Source organism: Brachypodium distachyon, chromosome 3 (assembly GCF_000005505.3).
Source record: "Brachypodium distachyon strain Bd21 chromosome 3, Brachypodium_distachyon_v3.0, whole genome shotgun sequence".
NCBI classification, from domain to species: Eukaryota; Viridiplantae; Streptophyta; class Magnoliopsida; order Poales; family Poaceae; genus Brachypodium; species Brachypodium distachyon.
The window spans coordinates 15,859,746-15,869,991 of NC_016133.3; the positions used below are offsets into that span (position 1 = coordinate 15,859,746).

Sequence of the window (10,246 nt, forward strand, 5' to 3'; positions counted from 1 at the left end):
GAACAAGTGGTGACTAAGTGAAAGATCGGTATGGTCGACTAGAGGACGGGGGGTGAATAGGAGACTAACAAATTTTAGCTTTTCTTTTTCAATTCTTGAATGAAACAAACACTTAATCCTAGGGTTATCTAAATTCTCTAAAGTGGATGCAACCCTAGAATGAAATGCAATAGCCGAAGCAACAATGCATATAACAAGAATGTAAAGGGGAAATGATACCACACGCGGAGACGAAGATTTCACCGGAGTTCCACCTATTGGGATCGGTGTACGTTTCCGTTTGGAGGAGTGCTATATCACAAAGGTAGAGACGCCACGAAGGCTCACTCTATTCTCCAACTCACCACACTACAAAGGTGGGATGAGCTCTCACAACACCACAAAGGTGAGGTGAGTTCCACTAATGGCTTCCTTGAGGGCGAACGCCGAACCCTTACAAACTTGACCGGAGCAAACTCCACAATTCAATAGGAGGCTCCCAATCCAAGCCTCAAGCTCCTCACACCAAGGGAGAGCTCGAGGTAACCGCTTCCGTTTAGGGTTCCCAACAACCCAAGAGAAACGAAATCCACAAAGAAAACAAAGAGAATTAACCTTTTGACTTGGTGAAACCCTAGGGCAAGATCTTCTCCTCCAATCCTCAAAGAATCAAGAGTTGAGAGTGGTTAGGGAGGGAGATCTTGAAGATTTAAGCTTGAGGTGTTCTTGAATGGTGTTGGGGTGTTCTTGGCTGTGGAAACGGTCAGTTGGCTCATTGGGGACGAAGGGGTACTTATATGGGATTCCAAAAATCGAGCCGTTATGCACTGCGTTGGGATAGGCCGGAACTTCCGCTACCGGAAGTTCCGGTTATTCACCGAAAGTTCCACATATTCCATCGGGACTAACAGAGAGCACCCGGAGGGTCGGGCGGAAGTTCACCCGGAACTTCCGCTACCTGGAATCCAAAACTGCCTGAAACACAACTTGAAACATGTTTTCGACAAACACTTTTTTGGGTAGGCTTTTTAGTGGGTGCAATATGGTGTAGATGTGTATGTGAAATTGCTTCACCCGTTACCTTCCCTTATGGATCCCCTCTTAATAGTACGGATGTCCTACGACTCAAATCAACCGAAAAAGCCGCTAAACACCGCTACGCTTCTTTCCTTTTTAGGGGTCCACAACTTATCTTGTGTCGAGTTCTTTATAAAACTTGAAATACTTAACACAAGATAAGATAACTACACATGTTGTCATCATCACCAAAACTACTTAGGGAGAAATGCCCCTGTCGGACTTTTTGTGTATTTCCCATGTGTGATGTAATGGAACATGCCCGTGTCAGACCCTTTCAAAATCATAAATGTACTAACATTCAATTCGCGTTCCAGCATTTCAACCTCTGTAGCATAGCTAGCACCCGGAATCATACCCCACGCTGTGAACACAATCCTCCTATTCACATCCATGGCAATAGCTCCCCATGAACCTGAACCATTTTCAACAAAAAAAAGCTTGCATTTGTATTCACTTTGACGGTCCCAGGCCCGGGTGGTTCCTTTTTAGCAACATCCAGACTGACGTCACGTCTCTGGTTGGCATCTGTATTGACATAGTTTGAGCTTGAACTATCCTTCATGGGCCACTCCTGTAGCGTTAACAGGAATTTCAAAGAAACGCCAAATAGGCTTGTCACCCTTACCGAAAATAATGTCATTCGGTGCCACGCCCTCCACCAAAGGAGCAGAAATTTATGTCGCATACATATCCTAGTTAACATTGTCCACCAAAGGTACAGTTATTCTCGTAGTACTCAAGAAGTGGGCTTCAGGTAGTCATGGTTGTTGGGCGGCCCGCCCAATTTGGACCCCACGACTCTTTCTCTCTTTCATTTAATCCAACATCAAAGCAAATATAGTGATTCGATCAAAACAAAAAGGAGCAAATATAGTGAGTGCCGAGTAAATCAAATTGCCAATTCCCAGCCAATTTGCATGGTCAATGAGGTGGTCCCCACCGCACCGTATCTTTCAAGATATTTTCCTATTTAATGTAAATTAAATCGAGAAAGATTTGGTCTCTAGAAAATAAATGAAAATCGCGAGAGGAGTTACTAAAAATAAATAAGTAAACAAAATCTCAAGCTTCTTCGTTTGACATGAGCTGCTATATACGCTGGGACCACTGTATCTTAATTTCTCTCCTTCAATGGCTGTTTCGGTTTTTTTCTCTCTCAAAAGGAAAGCTTCTCGGGTTATTTGCAAAAGAACACACTAAATCAGAAGAAATTTTCATATGCATACATCACGGGCTATCTTGATATTACCAGTTGGTCCAAGTCCAATCTCTTGAAGTTGAAGATATATTCATACCAACCTTCATAGAATCCAGAACAAAAGCATAAACGTGACACACGTAAGAGCGTATCAACTAATGATAAACATTGTGCTAAAGATTAACTTGGTTAAAACTTTCCGAGATAAGTTCTTTCTCAAGCCTACAAGGAAACTCGTTAAGCTAAGAAATTATGGTCCTCCGAGACCGACCGACCTTTGTGTCATTCATGTCGACGGACATGTCAACCCTAAGAAACATTGCCATGACTACAAGCAATTGTGCAAGGTGCATATCCATGTCATAATGGTGGCGCAAAAGTTGAGTTGCAGACATCCTCACTAACCCCTTGCGAACAACCGAGACAAGAAAAATATGAGCCTCGGTCCTCGTCTACGGTGACGGCGGTGTAGCCCACTAGGTAAGTAGTTGTCTGTCCCAAAGACCATCCCCTATTTCTTGTTGTTGGGATGGCAGGCCATGAATATATTCGAGTCGTTATATGATAGCATTGTGGGCCGGTTAGCGATAGCACAAGTGATGAGTTGGATCTATCATCGTCGATAGCGTTGCATGAGAACAATCCAGATGAGAAAATAAAAGCCTAGCTCGGCCCTCGGCTCGGCAAAATAAATGCAGCCCACAAGTTAAGCAGTTATTAAGCCCAAGGCCGACCTCTATATCAGCACGCCTCGAAAATTCTAGCCTATGAAACAAACATTGGCGTCGATGCTAGCATCGACTTGGGCCGCTCACCAACAACGTGACAACGTCCCGACAAGAACACACACGATGGTCCATTTGGGTCCACCGTTACTAGTTGCTCGCGGGGACAACCGATACATGCATGTCAAGCCCCTTTTCCGGAAACGCTCTATCTTGCCCCGCACTTCAGGCATGGTTTTGGCCGCGATATGATGCGGCTACTGCTCGTGCGGCGTGGGGTTCACGTTAAAATTGGAAGCTTGTGGTGGCCTTTTTCACAAAAGTTTCGCAATTGCTGCTATTTCCAAAATTAAAAGAACCATCCTTAAGAAATTGAAAAAATAAATTTTATACGGGAGGTTTGCTACAGGTATGGCATCCAGGTCCCTAGTTCATAATTTCACCAAAATTTTGGGTGCTCACGGAAATAGCCTTTGGCAGAAAAAAAAAAGAAACTAAAAACCAGGGGAAACCGGGTCTGCAGCTGTTTTCCCGTGTCTCTGTGTGCTCCCCCTCGCCGCCGGCGCTTCTATTTCTGACGCTGCAGCGCTCCAAGCCGGCCTCACGCACGCTTCGAACCGAACTCTCTCTTCTCTTCTCCCCCTTTGTTTTCGCTCACAAATTAGCAGAGTAAGGTAGAGATCAATGGAGGGAGCAGGAGCAGGAGCAGGGATGTGGCCGCAGGGGGTGCTGGCGTCGTCGGCGGCGGCAATGCTGGGCCTAGGCACGGGGCCGCAACAGCAACAACAACAACAAGCCGTCAGCCAGCTGCCGCAGTACTCCCTGCTGCAGCAGCTCCAGGGCGGCGGCTTCCAGCACCACCAACCCCAACCCGTGCCCATGCCGGTGCCGCCGGAGCCGGAGCCGGAGTCGCCGGTGCCGCCGGAACCGGAAGAGGAGACGACGGACGGCGCCGGCGCCGGGAACGACGATGGCGGCGTCCCGGGGGCGGGGTTCGTGTGGACGCGGGTGAAGTGGACGGACGCCATGGTCCGGCTCCTGATCATGGTCGTCTACAACGCCGGCCCCGTGGAAGACGCCTCCGGCGCCGCGGCGGAAGCGGGCAAGAAGAAGGCGTCTTCTTCGTCTTCGTCTTCGTCTTCGCGGGGAGTGCAAGTGCAGCAGGGGAAGAAGGGGAAGTGGAGGTCGGCGTCGCAGGCGATGTCGGAGCGCGGGTTCGCGGTGTCGCCGCAGCAGTGCGAGGACAAGTTCAACGACCTTAACAAGCGCTACAAGCGCGTCCTGGACATCCTGGGCAGCGGCATGGCGCGCGCCGTCCTCCAGAACCCCGCGGTCCTGGACGCCGCCATGAGCAAGCTCGCCCCCGCCGCCAGGGAGCTCGCGCGCAAGCTGCTCGGCCCCAAGCAGATCTTCGGCTTCCGCGAGATGTGCCTCTACCACAACGCCGTCGCAGCCACCGGCGCAGCCGCAGCCGCGTCGAAGCCCCCGAAGCCGGTAAAGCCGGTAAAGCCGGTGAAGCCAGTGGTCACCGCCGCTCTCCCGACGATCAACGAGGTTGAAGACGAAGAAGACGAAGAGGCCATGGGGTTCGGGCGCCGGAACCCGAAGCGGCGCCGCGGGGAGAGCAGCAAGGCGAAGGGGGTTGCCGTTGCCGAGGAAGAAGAAGAAGCTGATCCGGAAGAAACGGAGGAGGACGAGGATGCGCCATTGTTGTCCGCCATGGCCGTGCCGCAGCTGCAGAGCAAGCTGGACGCGATGGGGCCACCCGGCGGCGGCGGGGACCTGGAGGAGGCGCGGCGGTGGCTGCAGCGGCGCGCCATGGAGGTGCAGGAGAAGCTGAAGGCGTGCGACCGCCGCGACAAGGAGCTAGACGCGCACCGGAAGAAGTGGGAGCGGTTCCGGGAAGTCAAGGAGCAGGAGATGGACCTCGAGGAGCTGCGGATCATCCACGCACGACGCAAGCTGCTCGTGCTCAAGCAGAAGGAGCTCGACCGGAAGATCGGCGAGCGGCAGAGAGCGCGGGCCTTCCAGCAGAAGCAGAAGGAGAAGGAGAAGCAGGTGGGCTCCGGCCCGGCCTTTGGGGGTGCTTCCGGCGGCCGGCCCAGCGAGCTCTAGGAACTGGCATGCCTTAAAATTGCTTTCCATTCCTAGTACTCAGGAGTAGCATGCATGGAGTTCCAGTTTTAATAAGACTTTCCTTAGTTCGATTGGGTGCGTGTCTGTCTTGTCAGTGTCAGTGTTTGAGCCTAGCTAGCTAGCTTGTGTCAGGTCAGGATTTGGGTTCCTTATTGTTGCTGATTATGTGGGTGAATGCATGCAGGCTGCTCAGTGCCGTTGTTTCCTACTCCTACTTGTGTTGCGCATTTTTCTTGACATGTTTTATCATCCACAGTTGCAGTGTAGTGTAGGCGTACGTGCGGATTTCTGTGCCGAATGTAGGATTTTCAGATTGCCTGTGCATAAGATAGTCAGAGCTGCAATCAGAGATAGTACTAGTACCAAAAAGAAATGCGAAAATCGTTTGTTAAGGGGGGATAGATCCCAAAATCGTGCAAGTCTGCATGTGCTAGGTATACTTGGCTAGGACTGAGCAATGCACGAATATTTGCCCGGGTTCCGGTCCATCGCCTGTGATGGATGCGGCTCTCCAAGATTGTAACTCTTTTGAGTCTTAATATATCCCCTTTTAATCCGGAAAAAAAAATTGCGAGTGAAGAAGTAAGGAATTAAAGCTTCCCTCTCCGCCGCCTAGCTTCCCGGCCGATCCTAGCATATCCTGCCTGATCAGCTCGTCGCCCCGATTTCGTCTTTGGCAGTTGGCACTGCGATTTCAAATTTTTTTTGAGAGTAACACTGCGATTTCAATTCGGTGGCGCCCGTCACGCGCTAATATCGCTGCATGCATGCATGTACCAGCACCGCCGCACTGCATGCATGCAGATAGATATAGATGCTGCATGTATAGCCCAGCCCAGGGTGGACGTTTGGGCTCGGCCCGAGCCCAGGAGCAAACTAGCCCGAGACGAGTTTTGTGTGTGGCTTGTTTTAGCGTGGGGCCGAGCTTAACTGGGCTCGGTCTAGCCCGTCGAGCCAGGCCGGCTCGGTGCCTTCCCGTGGGCCGATGAGGCTCACTCACCCGAACTCCTGCTGCGTGCTGGGCTCGTGGCACGCTGCTAGCCAAGCACGCAGCTGCTACCAGCCCATTGGTTTTATTTCCTTCAACTTTTTTTTTTGGAGAAGTTATATCGTTCGACTGATTGGGCTAAACTGTTAAGCTAGTTCGAAAACATGCAAAATTGAAGATTATCGCTGCAGTGTTTTTTCTACTCCTTTCGTCCCGTACTAAGTGACGGAATATTACACGTATCGTGACATTTTTTTTGTTATAAATACATTCATATTTTGCAATATTGAAGATTATCACTACCATGTTTTTTCTACTCCCTTCGTTCCATATTAAGTGACGGAATATTACATGTATCGGGACTTTTTTTGGCTATAAATACATTTATATTTTGATAAATTTGAGTCGTTTAATACGAGACGGAGGGAGTATCAAATTAGTTATTCTATTCCCGAATCATCTTCTGATGCGCCACCGCGACGGCAAAGTCAAACAGGAATTGGAAGAGTTTGAACCCTCCATATCTAAGCACCTGGCGGGATTATTCAGGGAGCTACCGCCGGAGCAACCACCTAGAGAGGACCTAGCCGACTCAGGAGCGCCGACGGAGGAGACAAAAGAATCGAGGCGACGGCCGCCGGTCCACGACCAACGACGCCGGCGAATCGCTCAGGAGGAAGGCTAATTGCATGGCATTAAGCTTAACTTCCTGATGCCCCGGATGCCTAAATCATGATGATAGCAAGTGTGCCGTGCGCTGGCATTTGGGCGCTAATGTTCATCCCAGATCTCCGAGATATATGAATATATCATCTCTCTCCGTGATATATGGTGTAGCGGGCAACAAATGTGAAGTACATCTATAGGACAACTAGATATATATTGAATTCTACAACATTAAAAACTGGTCAGATCCCAAGACATTGAAGACCTCGTGGTTTGCTCTGAAAATAAACAAGCTACACATACTTAGTAGGTTGTACTCCCTTTTCTCATAAAAGGATAGGGAGGCGTTTGACCAATTTTTGACGTACTGCAAAGGGAATCATCATCTGTTTATTGATATTCGAGTACATCTGTAGCATGCAGGACAACTAGATATTCGAGTAATGCACTCACGGTCATTTAACTTGGTTTCGTTTCTCAATTTAGTCATTATATTTTAGAAATAGGAAGTTACGGTCCGTAAAGTTGATGAAATATCAGTACCATCTTGTGTATGACATTGATCAGCTTAGCTTTGGGATGCAACGGATGCCTAAATCAATCCCATAGCAAGTGTACCGCTGGCATTTCGCATCTGACATTAAGGTTGTTAGCAGTATATGATATCTCCCTAGCTCATATATATTTGAAGAATGAAGCACCATTTGAAATTTGACCTGCTTAGTTTCCTGATGTCTCACATGCCAAAATCATCAAAAAACCTTGCTGTCTCACTCTCAAATGTGCCGCTGGCATTAACATTTTTTAAGCTTGTGTTCTTATGATCTGCTTGACAAGAGTTCTATATATAACCACTCAACCACACATTGTATCACCTTCCATCAAGATTCCGTAGTGTATGGTGTAGTGCACAACAAATGTGAAGTACATTTCTAGGACAACTAGATACATATATACAAATATTTCTGAATTCTACAACAAACAAACTGATCAGATCCCAAGACATTGAAGTCCTCATGGTTTGGTCTGAAGATAAACAAGCTACAGATTTAGTAGGTTTTACTCCAGTTTCTGAAAAAAGGATAAAGAACGCTTCACTCAATTTCGAGTACTGCATGCAAAAGGGAATCAGCATCTGTTACTGAAGCAGCTGCATTTACACAAGTGATCATCATAACAAAGTTTGGGGATCAGTTGATCTCAACCAAAATGAGAAAAAAAAACCAGTGATCCATTAATAGTGTAACACAATTGTTATTACATATGTACAATGTCCAGAACTGTTTTAGTGTTGCTTGAGTCGAAGTGCCAGGCATGTAGCAAAGGGTGGGGCGAAGTTCAATATATCCACAAATAACAGAAGTTGAGAGCTGCCGAATTTTACCACGAATTATCTATTATCACTCTTCAGTGTGAGAAACGGCCTTTCTTGACCGGCAATTGGCCAGCCAAGAAGATGTATCGGCAATGGATAGTAAACCTTCATTCAAGTTGATGGATGGGCTAGAGGTACCTGGAGCCCTGATAGCAGACAAGAAAATGGAGGTGTCCCAAGTAGCTAGATGAAGCCCCTGGTACCTAAGAAATGTACAGGTTGTTTAGATACTAGCAGCATATCCTTATGTGTAACACATGTTCCTTAAGTTCAATGCTTCTAGAGGTTGCCAATAATTGATTATGATGTTCGGTGTTAAAAGTCAGATTTGATTTTGATTGCATAGATCTTCCAGGAGTAATGAATACATGACTATGTGATGTACAGATACAGATTACACTACAACACTTCGTCCTTTTCTTTAACAAAAATGTATATCCAAACTTTTATTGAAGCTAGTATGACGTCCATGTCTATAAAAAAACATACGCCTTCAGAAAATTTTATTTTAGGTGTTAAGAAGAACAAAACGTATATTGATAGTGGAATACTAGAACTACTTGATTCGCCCATCTTCAGGCTTTATGGTTACAATTCCATCTCTGCCTTCTGCTTCATTTCCAACCCTAACAACGTTCATAGGAACTCTTTAAATTTTCTATTACAAAATGATATCATGAACTGATATTGTCGGAGCACGGGTCTCCGGCACCGGGGATGTTGGACACCCCCTTGTTGTTCGGTGAGGGACAAGGCGGCGATTGCCGGCGTGACGAAAGGCACGAAGTGTAGACAATCGGATTTATCCAGGTTCGGGCCATCCGGAGGTGTAACACCCTACATCCTGCCTTTTGTTGTATTCACGAATTAGTGTGCTCTTACAGATTGTTCGGGGGGGGGGGGGGGGGTTGTCCTTCCAAGGGATTCTGCTACAAGTGGATGCAATACTACTTGTTACTGACTAGGGTTCAAACCTTTTGACCGATGACATTGGTCCTCCTTTTATAGACAAGGGGATACCACCGGTGCCGATGCAGACAGCGCGACACGTTAGCTATACGCGTGTCATTGCCACAAAACCTACTCTACTGTTGATCCACGCAGCGCCCGGGCCACTGTACACGGTAAATAAAAATGGACTTATAGGGTAGCCGCTCTATCCTTGATGAGCAAGGCTAGCCCTGTCGATGTGACTCCTGTCGGTGCATTAAATGCACTGCGTCCGCTGTCTCGTCCTGTCTTCACTGTTATGCGGGTCCCACCTGCATGTTCGAGCGCAGGTTGCTGGGAGCCCCTTCCCGGCAAGCGCACCCAGCCAGTTGCCGAGGCAGCGTGCCTTCCTCTTCCCGGGACCAGAGTTCCCGGGTACCCGCCGGAGCGGGCACTTCTCCTGTTCCAACTCTTAGTCTTGCCTTCACCAATAACCGTCCCTTTGGGGCGGGCTCCCTGGGCCTATCCTTCCCGGGAGGCCAACCTGGTGGGGCTTCGTCACTTGCAACCCACGCGTCCCGTATCAGTGGGACCCTATCCGACGCGTGGGTCCTGGGGGACTATCTCGGTACCCGGCCTTGTGGGCCGCATTTCCAGTTCCCCTCTCCTGAGCGAAACGGTCGGGTGCACGATCTCCCCCATAATCACCAGAGAGTTAAGGCCACGTCGCGCACCTCCATCTTAATTACCGATTCTTTATGGCACTTTATTGCTAATCGTGGGGGTGTCCGTTGCAAAAAGGTGTGGGTGGTCTTCTCGAAGATCATCTTCGCGTTCCCAAGTGGCTTCTTCTTCTGTATGATGGTCCCACTGGACTTTGCAAAACTTGATGGTCTTGGATCGGGTCTGTCTTTCAGCTGTATCCAAGATTCTGATCGGTTTCTCCTCATAGGTGAGGTCACTCTGCAATTGCACTTCTTCTAGGGGTATCGTATCCCTCAGTGGTGTGTCGGCCATTTCGGGGTGACACTTCTTTAGTTGCGATACATGGAAGACATTGTGGACATTTGATAGCACTTCCGGTAGATCCAACTTGTAGGCTACCTCTCCTTGTCGCGACAAGATCTTGAAGGGTCCAATGAAACGGGGTGCTAGCTTCAGCCTCGTAG

The 10,246-nt window shown here is 48.4% G+C and overlaps 1 protein-coding gene across 1 annotated transcript; it reads left to right on the forward strand.

The window, feature by feature from the left end:
* The first annotated feature begins 3,693 nt into the window (after nt 1–3,693).
* On the forward strand, nt 3,694–5,097 carry LOC104584057. The gene is made up of 2 exons (XM_010238167.1): nt 3,694–4,080; nt 4,144–5,097. Exons 1-2 carry the CDS (start codon nt 3,694–3,696, stop codon nt 5,095–5,097), a joined length of 1,341 nt encoding a protein of 446 aa, XP_010236469.1.
* The last annotated feature ends 5,149 nt before the right edge of the window (nt 5,098–10,246 follow it).

Excerpts from the sequence above, each read along its gene's own strand:
- LOC104584057 (XM_010238167.1), top strand. The coding sequence starts at position 3,694 with ATGTGGCCGCAGGGGGTGCTGGCGTCGTCGGCGGCGGCAATGCTGGGC. Across the intron at positions 4,081-4,143 it reads CCTCCGGCGCCGCGGCGGAA|CAGGGGAAGAAGGGGAAGTG; the intron begins GCGGGCAAGAAG and ends GTGCAAGTGCAG.